Consider the following 16,871-nt stretch of genomic DNA (forward strand, 5'->3'; position numbering starts at 1 on the left):
TTGGGGAGCCCTCTTCTACGGCCTTGTTTCTTCTTTTACGCCCTATCTCAATCTTTCTTCCTTCAACTCCTCAAATCTCTTTCACTCAGTTTCTTGACTTGTAGCCACATTGTTTGGAAGGCAAAGGTTCTTTCAAGATCCTAACTTTTATTTAAACTGTGACTTTGAAGAGCACCAACACACACAATTTTCTATAGATTAGAAGGCTTTGTAAGGTTCTCAACCCTAGTAGGGTGAGTCCAACTAAAAGAATGCTCACCTCTTTCTGCATTGCAGAGTTGCAACCTGTCTATTGTCCTCTTTTCTTGTTTTGGTGAAGCTTGGTGCCACCTCAGGTGGTGGAATAGTTTTTGCTTGTGAGATATTGGGGTTTCAGCAAGAGCAGGAAGGGATAAGTTTTACGGCATAGTGCAGTTTTTGCTATTTTGTGGACTTTATGGATCAAGAGGAATGCGAGAACCTGCAGTGATCATGCAGCTTCTCTTTGTCTGTTATTGTATAGAGCAGTGTTCTTGGCCTCTCCTCTGAGCCCATTTGATTGGGTTTCTAGGGGGTTGGTGCTGCCGGATCTTGTTAGGGATTGGCAGGCAGTGCTATTGTAGTTTTCTGGTTGTTCCCTTCCACTCTTTGTAGAACATCTAGTTCTCCCTTGATTGCACTTTTGGGTTTGCTGGTGATAATTTTTGCCTCATTAAAAAAATTTCTAATATCAACATAAAAAAATGAAGTTTGTTTAACAAAACATTGTTTTCTTGAAAGAAAAAAAAATAGATCTTATTGAAGATCCTCTTTATAAAATATTAGAGCAAAAGGAAATAATATATCAGAACAACACTGCTCGTTGATCATGCTGCAAGTCTGAAAAGACACTCCTGTGAGACAACCTGCTGCCAAAGCCCCAATGAAGCCAAATACTGAATCCTGTTCCAAAGCATGGATGAAGACCTCTGGGTCCTGTGAACATACTTGTCTTCCTCTCAAACCAAATATGGGCAACCCCCCCCTCCTCAAACAAGAAAAAATGCTGCACCTCCACAAGATGATAAGCAGCTGCACATCTCACTTCTGCACAACTTTTGAGATTCCAAAAGGGAGCCATGACTACTTACATGACTTCCTCCTTTCCAGCAGGGAACATACGAGATGCCATAACAGCGCCTTCTTTTGATTGCATGGGAGGAGGCTAGCATTACTATTGATGAAAAACATTCTCATAACAACAGAGAAAAATGACCATTTTTCCCATGGTATGCTTTCAACTGAGAAAAGGCATTGTGTTAACAGCAGAGTCTTTTCTTTTCACAAAAATCGCAAAATTCATGGATACGGACTTTCAGAGCATCAAATCACTTTATCATGGTGCCATTGAGAGTGAATAGCTATGGGAGGTTCCTCTCTCTAGAAAAGATCCCAAGCAAGTGTGCTATCCAAATGGTTTGTGTCTTGGATGGCAAAGAGGCAGGGAGTTGGAAGAAGTTATTGGGAAAACAAAGGGCAGAGAAGGGGGTGGTAGGGTAGTTTGTGAAGCACAATGAGTTGCACCAACTCTGCAATGCATGGGTTGTGGCTCCACAAACTTGTGTCAAGGGGTTGGGAAACCAGAACAGCCTCCTACTGGATGCTAACGAAACTGTCGTGTCGAGAGATGATGGTTCTTTGCGGTAGGATTGTGGAACTCAGTGAGGGACACCAGGAAGGAAAGGTCGTGATCTTGAAACTCTTGACAGAACTGAAGATGAGGGGATTTGATCTGGATTGTCTCAATTTTGCCAGGGAAAATTTTCTAACCATATAGCTGGTTCTGATTGATAAAAGAGTTGTTGGGCGTGTAAGAAATGGAATTCTGGGCCCAATAATGAGGGATTTTGGGGCTTAAGGCCCAAATATAGGTAGGCTATTTTTAGCAAAGTTTTAAAAGCCAGGCTGCCTGAAACAGGCCAAAATGAGGCCCATTTGCAAATTGAAGGCTTCAAAGACAGTATTGCTACGAGGCCTAAGGAGATGGGGATGGAACCCTCTTTGGCAAGGGAACATTTTTTGGGCTTGTAAAGAGCAGGGGACTCTAAGGCACGTGCTCAAAATAGCAGGTAATGGCAGAGAGGTAGAGATGGCAGCTCCGGGAGACTATGTGATAGGCACGTTTCTGTTATTACACGTTACAGACCTTACTACGATCATCAGATGTCTATGATTGAGTGAAGAAGAAGATTGATGTTGGGGGTTTGGATAACTAGAATAAAGGGAAGGATGTGATATTTTCAGACAGTGAAGAGCTGTATACTGATTACAAAGATGAAAGGGTGGCTCATTTTCCTCTTATGACCTTGAGGAAGAAGAGCTTCTAGCCTACTAATTGAGCATTTGTGGAAGAAGGGTGGGGCAGCCAATGGCAATGCTACAAATCCTTTGGGCAATGGGAAATGGTGGTTCGGAGAATGTGAGCTATGGTGTGGCTGCTGCAGTTGTAAATGCAGAGGCTCTGTTGTCTGGCGATGGTCAGATTAGTTTTGTGCAAGGAGATAAGGACACAAGTGAAGTCCAGAATACTCCATATTTTAACAGAAACTAGTCAACTATGTGAGGTTCTGATTGCCTTGTTCTGAGTCCTTTGGGGAAAAATACGCGTTTCCAAATTCTCTTCCTAGCTTGGAAACGAGAGACTTTGGAAATGGCCATTCAGGGATTCATCAGGTAAAGCATTGTAAACTCTGAAGGTAATTTTCCTGTTCCTATGTTATTCCATTCAAACATTGACTTGCTGAAATGCCAAGGGAGTTGAAACCTGAGGGGAATTTCAATACAATTGTTCTTTTCAGAGCTGAGAGGGATAACCAGGATACTCAAGAACTCCTTGATGAATTGGGTCCTAGTTCTGTGATTTCTACCCAAGAAAAGGTTAGGCTTAAAATGGAGGGTATAAGAAGGTGTGGTTTTGAAACTGAATGTTGAAAAAAGCATTGACATGGCGAAATGGGGCTTTCTATATAATGTGATGTGTCAGAAGTGTTTTGGGGCAGTGTGGAGGAATTGGACAAACGGGTGTCTTAGTTCAACTAATATGCAGTGTTCATGCCAGATTACAGAAAACCGCTGTGTAAATACCAAGAAAAAATAAAAAAAAAAAAGAGTGGAAATTTTAAGAGAAAGGAGAGCTGAAATTCCCCAAAAAAAAAAGGACAAAAAAGGTCTCAGCAGCTTTGACCAAGAGAAGCTGAGCAGGCCAGAAGAAGTAGAAGAGATGAAAAAAGAGAGAAAGAAGGTAGGGCAAGAAGAAGAAAAAATGAAGTTACCTGATTTTCTGACACTTGATCTCAATCTGCTCTGCCTGATCAATCACACATGAAAGGCTGGGGTTGATGTTACGGTGAAGTCCTTCCATCTGTCGTGGGAATCTTTTAGAGTTGTGAGTAGTTGCACTTGCAAGACAATAGGAGATGTGATCCACTACTGCTTACACTTTATTTTCTTAGGAGGCACGAATCACACAAATTGAAAGGCTCATATTGAAAGAAGAAAAGCAACCAAGAATATGTGAATAAAAACATGAGCACCACCTTGAAGAGGCCTGGGGCCTCACTGCGACATGCATGTTACCTGATCTCAACCACTGGTCTGCTACAAGGTGCAGAAGCCACTGACTTTGTGTGCCTCACGCCTTGGCATGCCCTCTACTACCATGCTCTAATAACCAAAAACTTTATAAATACAATTAAATTGACAAGTAATTAATTAGAGACGCAAGTATTAAGTGGGTTATGGGGAGCGAATTTGCTTTTGGGAAGACCGTTGGATGGGGGAGACACCTTTATCTATTACATTCCTTTGCCTTTTTCGGATATCTAAGCTTCATAATACTTCTATTTCTTATTTCCTTCTTTTGCAAGAAGATCAGCATTCTTGGAACTTCCATTTTGGGAGGAATCTTAATGAGAGAGAGATTAATGAGTTGGTTCTCTTGACCAGGTTGCTTGATTCACATTCATCCGGGAAGTGATAGAAGGGTTTGGAGCTTGGATCCTTTTGGGGAATTCTCTTGTAGTTTTTTTTTCTTCTACTTGACTCATGACTCTACTGCAGATACTTTTTCTTTTTATCCATTGATTTGGAAGGCTAAAGCTCCCTAAAATACAAAAGCTTTTATTTGGACTGCGATACTTTGAAAGAATCAACACCAATGATTTGCTTCATAAGAAAATACCTACTAAGGCCCCAACACCTGACATTTGTGTCCTTCGTCTGAGAAGTGGAAGGACTTGCTTCTTCATTGTTCTTTCACGTTGATTATTTGGAATATATTATTGGGTATACTTGGTGAAAACTGGGTTTGTCCCTCCACATTGAAGGTGTTTTGTACCATCACTTTTAGGGGTTTTAGGTAAGGTTTATAGCAATGTGCTGCTATGGCTATTATTTGGTGTGTTTGGTTGGAGAGGAGCGCTAGAATATTCAAAGGTGTGGCTACTGCTTACAATTTGCTTTGGAGTAGAGTAGTTTATCTTGCATCACTGTGGGGGTCGGCAAATAGATTTTTTTCGTCATGTTTGTGTGGAAGACCTGCAGCAGGATTAGTTGGCTCTACTACATTGAGATTGGTTTTTAGGTTTAGACTGATCTTTGTAACTAGTTTCTTTTTTATGTAAAGGGAGGATTTTTTATTCTCCCTGTTTTTTCCTTCTTTTTTTTCTTTCTTTTTATGATATATGTTCTTTTCTCTTCTAATAAATTTATTTGTTTATCAAAAAATAAAATGTGTAGAGCATTGGGTTTGGGTAGCTTCTGCATGCACATGCATGACTCCCATAGGATGGATTTGGGCCTTGGGCTTGAAAAGAGCCAACTATGACGGTCGTCAGTTAATGATGTAAAACATATTTGTTCTTTAAGAATTGATTTATTGATCTAGGAATTAAAATTTCATTTGTGTTGAAGTTATGGGCTTTTTAGTTGTGGGAAATGGTTTTCATTTTCCATTTTCAATGTCCTAAAGTATTACAATGAGGCTACCTTGGTTTCAAAATTTTCTAGCATTTGCACAAGGTATTGGGAAAATTTCTTCATATAAATGTTGGGCAACTGAAAAACAGAGTCAGCATTTTTTTTTTTCAATTCTTTGAAAAACTGGAAGTAAAAAATAAAAACTGCTTTGCACAAGCCAAACATGTTTGGAAGGTTTTCTTTTAGATGAAAAAAGAAAAGAAGGCTGGTTTATAATTTTTAACCAAATTTCTTTATAGGCTTTGAGCTGGATTTCTTCATTTTTGTCTTCTTTTGTATTTGGAAATTAAGATCAATGATTGGAGGGCCCTAAGAAAAAATGTTTAAAAAGGGCACCTGTAGTGAACAATTTCATCTTAAAAGGAAAAGATTTAACGCAGTTACGTAATGGTCACGGCCGTTATTTAAAACTATGCTTGTTTCTTAGGGGCCTATTAGGAAAATCTCCTCCTTTTAAGATGAAATTATTCACTATGGTTTTTAAGTTCTCGATATTGTTACACATTGCAAAATTGGTTGGAAGAAAAATCACAGCCATAGCGGCCATTATGGACTGCAACTGTTATATAAAGGCAGCTACTGCCATTACATAACCACTATAGGACTGTTACACCCAAAAAAATTATTTTATTTTTTACTTTTCCTTCTCATTTTTGTTTTTCCTCCCACTTTCATAAATCATTCTCAGTATGCTATGTGGCGAGAGGGGGAAAAGATTATAATGAAGATGATATTGATACAAAATTTATTATTTTTTTAATTCTCACAAAAATGCATCCAATAACAATTTGAAAATACTAACTTGTTAGGAAAATATTTTATTTTGATAATATTAGAATTTTGATATTTATGTTCTATATTTTTCTACTTCATCTTTCTTTCTATTCTAGTTATTGTATATTTGTATTTATTCATAGCCTTATATGTCTAATAGATTAATGGAGTGTATAATGTATTTTGTTTTATTAATTAAGTTAGCACACATAAGAACAACGAGGAGTGTAAATACACATACGGAATTTTTCTGTCAATGGTGGTTTAGAACAAATGTAAACTTCTTGCCTTTACAAAACAATTTAGTTGAACTAAAGGAGCCAAACTACGCTAAAAATCTTTAAGAAGGTTTAAAGACTTAAAACATGCAAATACACTAATATGCACAAGGTTGTGCGTGCTTGAAAAAAATTCATGGACATTGCACCCGCTTCCCGTTATGTAACATCCGCTACCTCTGCTTCCTATTACACCCGTTACTGTTATGTTATGCTACCCACTACTGCAATTTAAAACCGTGGAAACAAGGTCTATAAAAGGCACAAATTGAGGCTTGCCTTGAGGCTTACCTCAATGACTAGGTGTGCCTATAAAATGCCAAACTCACAAAAAGACAAAACTTATTGTTGCAGAAGGTGTGCCTTCTGTGCTTTTTTGGTTGAGATACACACATTTTAACATTTTAAGTTTGTGCATTTTAAGTAAGTTGGTTTTAGACTAAGCTATCAGAATTCAGTCATGAGTGTGTAAGAAAGGATAAACTCTTGAACCTAATCTTTTCCAAGATATTGAAAGTTGCATCTTGGATCATGAATGCAATTTGAACTCCTGTAATGTATAATCATCTCTTAGCATGGTTTACTTGAACAATTTTAAGTTTTTATACTTAGAATAACCAAAAAGTAGTTTTGCAAATCATTTTTTATTTTTTTAATATTAAAAAAAAAAATTTGTCTTAAATTTTTCATATTTTCAATATAAACCCAATTTATTTATTTATTTATAAAAAATAAAATCCCCAAAAAGGCTTTCCTTTTAATCCTGTAAGATTAGCTCCCTGATGAGGGTTAAAATGCTTGAATTATTCCTTCACATTTTAAAACATAGCTAAGAAATATGTAATAATATTTGAGGGACACGGTGGAGGTGATAACTTTTTGAATTGAACTACCTGATCTACTAGCCTTCTTGTAACCATCTATACAATCTGTACTTGGCCTGCTGCATTGGCTAAGATTCTGATTTGGCTAAAGAAGATGCTATTTTAAAGCTGGATCCTGTGGAATTAAATGCTCCACTCTGGGTTGGTAGCTTTCCTTTTCTGTTGGTAAAATCATGTTCTGTCTCCTTTTTTATTTTTCTTTTATGAACCTGGGAGTTTTGGAATCTCTTTGAAAACTGAAACTTTGGCTCCTACCGTGCAAGTTCAGAGTGCATGTAAGCTAATCACCTTAAAATTGTTGTTGAAGGGGATTCAGCCCATGAGATTTACCAGAGGCTCTACTCCAGCTCCAGATATGCTTATTTGGTTTGGAAGATTATGTTTCATACCATGTCAGTGATTGTCCCTCTTGGATTCCGAGGATGGTAATTTGAAGTCAGATTCTTTTGGCAGTGAAACAGTAAAGATCTTTTAAATCTTCTTGATTACCTTGATATCTTTTGTTTCCTTCTCTTTCATACTTCAGATCCTCATCTCTCTTTGACAAGAGCTCCTCCAAATGTGGTTCCCTTTTGAAGAAGGTTTTGTTTTCAATTCAAATAAGGGATAGATCATGCTTTCTCCTGAATTTTTTTTCTCAGTAGAAGAGAGAAATTCATTAAAGGGCACCAAGAGGGCACTGTTCATGTGCAAGCAAAAAAGACCACCAATTGCAGAAAAGGAGACATGAAAAAGATCAAATAGATTGTCACCTATTTGACACAATATCCAAAAGATCGAAGACTGTATATGAATCAAGTGAATATAAGCCATTACATAGGAAACTAAATCATCTGTGTTAAAGAATTGTGATAGATGTATCTGTTCCTTTAGAAGCTCTTCTATCAAACATCCACCCACCCACCCTCCCCCCTTCCCCCAAAACAAAAAAAAACCCCCACCTCGCTGCAGAAAAATCATGAGAGGGGTCAATGAAAAATCCTTTTTCTTGTGAGCTCCTGACTGGATGCCTTTCCAAGCCTAAATCTCCATTTCTGCAGACCTAGCAATAGCTAGGATTGTTCTAGTGCCTTAGGTGAGTCCCATAGGTTTTTAGCGCGATGGATGCACAGCAGAGTGATCCACAGATTCAGTCATTTTTCACAACAAAAGCATCTGTTCACTAGAATTTCCCCTCTTCTGTGAATTATTGATTGTTAAGTCCACCCATAGCTGCTTCCCAGCAAAGTAGTTGACTCTAGACAGGGACACTTGATGCAGGACTGGTTGGCACGAGAGAAGGATGTTTTAATTGGTGTAGCTTGGGGGCCAGCTAGGGTTTTGGAAGGGGTGTTGGTTTATGGCTGACAGTCTTGAGCATTTCTTTCAAAATTCCACACCATTCTGTTGTCTGAAAAATCAACATTAATACTGACTGAAGCATCTTTGTTGCCAAGTTGAAAATCCTAGGGAATTTGACTTTAAGCAGAGTAGAAACCCCACCAAATGACATGCCAGAAAAGGCATGCTGTTGTCATAACCAGCTTTAAAGTGGATGAAACCCCCAAAAATAAAACAAAAAAATCCTTCTCATCCCTTCTCGATCCATTTCCAAACACTGACTACATAAGTCTCTCTAGCCTCCTTAGAGTCTACCCATTGTGATTGATGTCATATTTATCAACAATTATTTTCCTCAAAAAGTGCTTACTCTCCGTCTAAACCTCTGCAGCCGTTCTCCAAGGAGGGTTTTGTTAAAAAAGATGAGTGATTTAAGCACATTTTCCTGAAATTTATGTCATGATCTTTACAGTATGTTGGATCTTTCATGCAGAGACAATTGCTTGAAATCACTTTTGAGCGTTGCCTAAGGGTTCTAATGTCGGATTCATCTTTTTCTGGATAAACTATTATTTGTTTAATATTTTTGAGTTTTGACTATACCATCCTTGTATGGGGTTGACTTGGCATGTACTTGTCCACAAAAAAGATTCAGCACTTACTTTGCTGGAGATCAAAATACTTCTGTTTGTGCTTTTTGATGTGCGATGCTCCAATGCTACATTCTGAGATTTAAACTGCCCTGTGAATTAAAATTTTCTCTCTATTTATTATTTCCTTCTTTCTTACAACTTACTGAATCAGTTTAGCCTTGCTGCTGCCTAAAATTATCTAAATTATATTAGTATGCTTTCCTTGTGTTAACACAACTGACATTATATGAAACATTTCTATCTGTATCTGCAGTTTACGGCATGATAGACCTTTTACAGTGTCAATGGCAAATGCAGGGCCAAACACAAATGGCTCCCAGTTCTTTATTACAACAGTGGCTACTCCTTGGCTGGACAATAAGCACACAGTTTTTGGAAGAGTTGTGAAGGGAATGGATGTTGTCCAGGTATTGCCGAGATTACACTTGTGCACGAAGCTCTAACCCCTTTCTCCTACAAATCTCTTTTAGAGAGAGAGGTTGGGGGGGGGGGGGGGCATTCAACTTCATGATTGGTGATTCCTCTGCATGAAAATTATTTGTGGTACATGGACATGGGGCCAACACAACATATGGTGTCAAAATCCAAATGAGTGGGACATAAAATGGCATGGACATGTATGTTAAAAGAAACATATAACTACAGATAAAATTGTAGATGCAAGAATGAAACACATTCACTGAAATGTGAGAGTAATTACGTAACATAATCAGAACAATAAAATCAACTGCTGAATCTTAAAATTACTTTCACAAAATTGAGAGTTGATCAATATCAAGTAAGCTTTGTCACACCAAGGTCCATATTTAGCTTCATAGACATGTTCCATATTTCTAGACAAACTAAATTGAGAATATTTTGAAGAAATCACAAAATAGATGCACTGTGATGGAGCAGTGTTGCAATTGTGTCTGACCAATGCCTGGTTCCAAAATTTATGTTTCTTATTTGGACACATATGGACATGTCAAAGGTGTAACATTTTCCAGAGCCCATCAAAGAGTCGGAAGCTATTTTTTCCATATGTATATTGTGTTTGTATATCATTTTTATCTCTTTGTAATATTCATAAATTGATTGCAATTTGAGGTTTTTTCTCATTGACAGGCTATAGAGAAGGTGAAAACAGACAAGGCAGACAAGCCATACCAAGATGTGAAAATCTTAAATGTGACCATCCCGAAGCTTTGAAAGCTTTCAGTTGTAAAGATATGTCTGATCTGATATGATTGGTGGTCCTGTTTGGATCACTAGCTACAAAGAGTTGTACTTTAGGTAATCCACCTTGTTACTTAACAATGACGTTTTGTGATTGATACTGATAAAGCGCATGCTGCTTAAAGAAAAAATTGACTGATGTACTTGCTAATTCTTAAATACTCCATATCTGTAGACTCTTGTTCTGCTTCTTTAAAAGATAGTATAAATTCCACAATTCTTTGTTTTTCTTCAATCCATTGGACAAGAATTGGACAGTTGCACATTTATTTCATTTCATTTACTTGTAGACTTGTATATTTGTCTTCTTCATAGCAACCACTATAGTGATCCTTGAGACTAGAGGACTTCATAAAAGGGAGGAGGAATAAATTCTTGAGAGCCAATGAGGTTCTTAAGCATATGCATTTTCTTGTAGCGAAATAGCATGATTCATGACCATAACAAAAGTTAAGACCATGGATCATAAGTTATGACAGCCTTGAGACGCATTATTATTATGTAAGGCCTTGGTTTCTCCACGTGTAAAATATATAACATATACAGAATTATTGTCAAGAAATTGAATTTATTCTAGCAAGAGTTTTTACAGTAGCTGAAATTTTTCTCAGACAATGGGAATGGTCGACCACTATAGGGGAATGGTCGACCAGACATTCCTGTAGCCGAAATTTTTTATAGACCATGGGAATGGTCGACCAGACATTCCAGTAGCTGAAATTTTTCACAGACCATGGGAATGGTTGACCACTACAGGGGAATAGGCTCCCAGAATATGGGAGCATGTTTTTAAATAACCTCAACCATGTTTTTGCCTTTCATTTAGGAATGGAAGTAGACCAGACAAGTAAAATACAGATCAAAGCATGGAATAGAAACATAACAAAGCAAAACACGTCCAAACACTGCTGAACTTTATGGGAATTTGTTTGTTCTTTGTTGTTTTTTCTCATGAAAGAACTTTGTACAGCATTTTACGACAAAGTGAGGCATAAGTGCACAATTTGAGTGACTTAACATGTAAAGTATCCAGTGGCCTTTTGCCCAGTCACAAAAAGGAACTGAGCCTTTCATAAAAGTCCTTGAGAACTTTGATGTTGGGCTGCTAGGTTTGAATGTCTCCTCAACTACTACATTGATATTGTTAGCATTTGATTTGATTCAATTGTGTCTCCAAACCCTATAGCCATGATCATTGGGATTTCCTGTTGTCAAATGCTGCTGAATAAATTGAGTCTTCATGAATGGCATCTTACTTCCAGCAATTTTTAATATTAATCTCTTGCAGTTGGGAGCACGCACTGAAAAAAATGTTTATCGTGTTTGTGAGCATTGTTTTCAAGCTGTAGATCTAGACAAAGTATAGTATATAATTTATTAAATTTCTTTCAAATCAATACAAATCTAAATCTAAGGCCCGAAATTCATGCTCCCAAACTCTTATCTTAATATTCTCCTTTTCACTTTTGTGGTGAGTGGATAACAGTAGTATTTCTTCAGGGAACTCAAATTCAGCCTGGATGAAGACTACAATTCTGTCATTTGAGATCGGAGAACAAGCATATGGCGAGCTATGTTGCTTTGGCATCTGCTTTAGGCGAAACACTGATAAATGGTGTCTAGATAGGTTTGTCTGTTGAGTCCGTAACAACTGTATGTCACGTTTCTTGAGACTGATTAGGTGCAGATTGTCTTAACAGGTTATGTGTATACTCTCTCTCTCTCTCTCTCTCTCTATATATATATATCTATATATATATATATATATATCGTTTTTAGTACAATGTACTGCTCCAACCAGCTGCCTATTTATTTTTTTGTGTTTTAATATTAAAACTGCCTGCTTATTCTGTACTCAGAATGGTGCTGATTGTTAATGTCACTCCTAGTCATAATTGTTGTGAGGATTCATATTCTTCCACAAGGTTTTTGAAGTCAATTTCTCTGTTTTAGGCTCTAGTCCTGGAAGCATTCTCGTCCAGCACCCTGCTTGTGGATGACTATGGATAAATATAATATAAAATTAAATAATTTTTTTTTTCAAATTCACTAAAATTTAAATTTAAATCTTGAAAGTCATGCTCACAAATATTATCTATCTTTGTTTTATAACAACATTTTTGCCAATAGTTTGATATAGGATTAATGAGAATGTTCCTTCTCATATAGTATATTAGAGATTTTCTTTAGTGCAACATTACCAAATAATTTATTGTTGAAATATGACAACGAGTAAGAACCCTAATAAGAATAGATTAGATCTTGGTAATAATAAAAAATTATTATTTCTTTCCATTGATTTTAATTTCATTAAAAATGATTTATGTGTCTCGTGACTGATCTCACATTATGTTTTAGGGAGATTTTTGTCATAAAATTATTATTTAAGTCTTATCCTCGTGATACCTCTCATGAGCCAACTATAAGTTTCACTAGACCTAACTGCAATCTCTCAGAGTTGGGTCAAAATAGGTAGGTATTATCAAGTTTCACCAGACCTAATTGTACAATCTCTCAGAGTTGGGTCAAAATAGTTAGGTATGGACCATGTGGATGGGTCTACCTCGCATATAAGTGTGGCCCAATCTGATGAGGGCATCTATTGCCAAACAAGGGATTGTAACCATTTCACATCCAAACCTAAAAAATATTGCGCATGTATAAGCCAAATGTTCGAACAAGCAGTAAGCATTTAAAAATAAATAAAAGATTAATTAGCACCCCTGCTACCATTTATAGAGAATAATGACTTAAGCCACATAGCTTCATCCAAAACTAAGGGCTACCCAAATAAAAGAAAGAACATGAATATGCACACGGAAAGGTATGAAACACTGCACTGCTTCCATTCACAAAAAACTGCATCACAAAATCTTACTGATTTTTCATGTCTTACTTTGTAGGACCTTGTACGATGTCCATTGACATTAGCATGAAACTGCAGCTGCCATGGTAAGACTGGTCACTCCTCTATGAGATGTTATTGCTCTGTGCGCAATGCATCCTTACCCATCATCCTCACTGCCACCAGTTGTTGCCTCGTTGCCCAGCCATCATCATTGCTTCCCACAAGCCCACTATTGTTACCTACCCACAGCCCTCTACTGTCTCGCCATCCAATGAAGAAGAAGAAGAAGAAGATACCGTGGAAGACCATTCAAACATCAACGAATTGCAGATCATCCCGCGCACCATTTTTCCTTTCAGTCACATATCAATAAAGAAACTGTGAAAGACCACAATTGCAAATACATCCTTAGAAGATACTGCTCAATTAGAGCATGAGTTACCCCTGTAGAGCGAAGGCAACAAATAAAAATCTCATGTGAATAAAGGAAAATCTAGTCAAACTCAAGCAATGCAACCTACAAAAAAAAAAAAATTTTAAAAACTTAAAGAAGAAAGAACATGTGTTAAAAAAATTGATGCTTCAATTAGAAAGAAAGAAAGAACCAATTACACATATATAATTTTGTGAATTACGGCGAATTTTTAGAACATAATAATATTACTGTAAAAAAAAAAAGAAAAAAAAAATGAGTTTCTACCCAACAAACAATAGGAAATCTTCCTTATGCACAAATGAATGGCGACAACTCCTAGTTCAGCTAACATCTAAATTTTAATTCACAAATAACCAACACAACAATAATACACTTAGAATACAAAAACATAAAATAAAAGTATCATCTGAGTTGTTTTTAATCCACATGAAGTGTCACCTGTACTTGCTGAATTTGATAATGTTATCTCTGAACCTTCAAATGAATTACCCTCAATGAGAGATATTCAACATATTATAGATCTTGTTTTAGGATTCTCTTTACCCAATTTGCCTCACTATAAGATGAATCCTAAAGAACATGAGGAATTGAAGAGGCAAGTTGAAGAGTTGAGAAGTAAGGGATTTATTCAAGAAAGCATGAGCCTATGTTCATGTCCTGCCCTTCTTACTCCAAAGAAAGATGGAACTCGGAGAATGTGCATTGACAGTAGAGTCATTAACAAAATCACAATCAAATATAGGTTTCCCATACCTAGGTTAGATGATATGTTGGATCAAATGGTTGGTTCCAAGATCTTTTCCAAAATTGATCTTAAGAGTGGATATCATCATATTAGAATTAGACTTGGAGATGAATGGAAAACTGTCTTCAAGACTAAAGGTGGCTTGCACGAATGGTTAGTGATGTCATTTGGTCTTACCAATGCACCAAGCACCTTCATGAGAGTGATGACTCAAATTTTGAGACCCTTCATTGGGCATTTCCTTCTTGTCTACTTTGACGACATCTTGATTTATAGTCGAACAAGGAAAGAGCACCTAGATCACTTAAGAAGAGTGTTGAGGTTCTAAGAGAGCAGAAAATGTATGCAAATATGAAAAAGTACACCTTCATGACTTCTCAGATAATCTTTCTAGGGTATGTTGTATATGAGAGCGGAGTTTCTATTGACCCTGAGAAGGTTAAGGCTATCCAAAATTGGCCTACTCCCAAAAATATTCATAAAGCACAACATTTCTACGAGTTAGCCACATTCTATAGAAGATTCATTAGGAATTTCAGTACTATCATGACACCCTTTATGAATTGTCTTAAGAAAGGGGAATTTGTATGGCCTAAGGCTGCAACTAAAGTTTCCTTAGACATTAAAGACCGGATGACAAAAACCCAGGTGCTACACATCCCAAATTTTCAAAAACTATTTGAAGTAGCTTGTGATGCTTCCGAAGTTGGCATAGGTGGAGTGTTGAGTCAAGAGGGCCATCCTATTGCCTTCTTCAGTGAAAAGTTGAATAATGCTAAGCAGCATTACTCTACCTATACTAAGGACTTCTATGTTGTGGTCCAATCCTTAAGCCACTGGAGACATTATTTACTCTTGCAACAGTTTGTTCTCTTTTCTGATCACTAAGTCCTTAGGTACCTAAGCACTCAAAAGAAACTAAATCATAGGTATGTAAAGTGGATTGAGTATATTTAGTAGTACACTTTATGCTCAAACACCGCGCCGGTGTTGAAAATAAAGCTGCTGATGCTTTGAGTCAAGTATTGGCCACTTTACAAACTTTGGAAGTGAGAGTAATAGGCTTCGAGAGCATCGAGAAAGAATATTCTCAATGTTCGTATTTCTATGACATCTCCTTTGATTTGTTACAAGGACTACCCAGATCCCATCCAGATTATGTGATCCATGGAGGATTCCTATTCAAAGGAACTAGGTTATGTATCCCCTTTACGTCTCTACGTGACCAATTGATATGGGAACTGCACGCAGGCAGTGCTGCAGGTCACTTTGGTAGGGATAAAACCATTGCTATGGTAGATGATAGGTTCTTTTGGCCTAGTCTCAAGAGGGATGTCGCTAGAGTCGTATCTCATTGTGGAACATGTCAATCTGCAAAGGGTAAAAAACATAACACTGGTTTATACACCTTTTTACCAGCACTCCATACCCCTTGGCAAGCTATTAGCATGAATTTTGTGTTAGGACTCCCTAGGACTACTAGGAAAAATGATTCTGTGTTTGTTGTCGTGGATAGATTTTCCAAAATGTCTCATTTTATTCCATGTAACAAAACACATGATGCCTCAAAAATTGCATCCATCTTTTTCAAGGATGTAAGATTGCATGGTCTTCCCAAGACCACTATTTCTGATCGAGATGTAAAGTTTGTAAGTTACTTCTGGAAAACTTTGTGGGCAATGTTAGGTACTAAACTTTAGTTTTCTAGTGCTTATCATCCCCAAACTGATGGCCAAACTGAGGTAGTAAATAGGAGTTTAAGAGACCTGTTAAATGCCTTGTAGGTGATAACATAGGTTCATGGGTTTTGTGTCTTTCGATGACTAAATTTGCGTTTTATAGCTCAGTGAATAGAACCACAGGTCTTAGCCCATTTCAGGTTGTCACTAGTTATCAACCTAGGAAGCCGATAGATCTTGTCCCATTACCTCCTTAGGTTAGAGTGAGCGAATAAGCCGATGCTTTTGCTAACACACATACATGACCTACACTTTAAAATTAGAATGAAGATCAACCTGAACAATGAACATTATAAATCTAGTGCTGACATTCATCGCAGGTTACAAGAATTTTCAGAGGGTGATATGGTTATGATCCGTATTCTTCCAAAATGGATTTCGGTTGGCTAAGAAAGTTATATGCTAAAAAGATGGGTCCTTTCAAGATTTTAAAGAAAATCATTTCTAATGCTTATATGCTTGCTATTCTCATTGAATTTGGCATTAGTAATGTGTTTAATGTCGAGGACTTAACCTCATTTCTTGAAACATCTACTTTCGTGGAGCCCTCCAATTCTAACCTTGTAGGTGGTCCCACTCCATTCCCCACTCATTATGAACCTGAACCACAAAAATTGCCTTGGCCTCCATCATTACCTATACCCAAGAACCGGGATGAAATTGAGGAAGTCCTGGATAATAAAACAATGTTCACACGAGTAGGATCATATTAGAAATTCTTGGTCAAGTGGAAAGGTAAACCAATTTCTGAGCGCAATTGGATTTTGATAAAAGATCTACTTCATCTCAACTCAGAACTATACTCTCAGTATTTTACTTCTCATTCTTTGGAGAAGAATTGTTTCGGGCCCGGGAGAGATGACGGGGATCAGCAACCTTTACCATTGTCCTTCGCTGACATGGTGTCACGTGGACGGCCCTCGGATGTCCACAATGGTTGGTAGTTTTGGTAGGTACACATGGAAGTATCTTGAAGATGTT

The 16,871-nt window shown here is 37.3% G+C and overlaps 1 protein-coding gene across 3 annotated transcripts in view; it reads left to right on the plus strand.

Annotated features, from left to right (window-relative positions):
* LOC131149280 (peptidyl-prolyl cis-trans isomerase CYP71) overlaps nt 1-11,906 on the plus strand; it is a 50,505-nt gene extending 38,599 nt beyond the window's left edge. For 2 of the 3 annotated variants that reach the window (XR_009135186.1, XR_009135187.1), the window contains 3 exons: nt 9,158-9,311; nt 10,012-10,179; nt 11,623-11,906. Coding sequence is in view for 1 of the 3 variants with exons in the window: in XM_058099593.1 (XP_057955576.1) it covers nt 9,158-9,311; nt 10,012-10,095 (238 nt within the window). In the remaining 2 variants the exon portion in view is untranslated. Of the gene's footprint in view, nt 1-9,157; nt 9,312-10,011; nt 10,358-11,622 lie in introns of those variants that run through there. The other variant, XM_058099593.1, reaches the window with a different exon arrangement.
* Nucleotides 11,907-16,871: the final 4,965 nt, after the last annotated feature.

Source organism: Malania oleifera, chromosome 2 (assembly GCF_029873635.1).
Source record: "Malania oleifera isolate guangnan ecotype guangnan chromosome 2, ASM2987363v1, whole genome shotgun sequence".
Lineage (NCBI taxonomy): Eukaryota > Viridiplantae > Streptophyta > Magnoliopsida > Santalales > Ximeniaceae > Malania > Malania oleifera.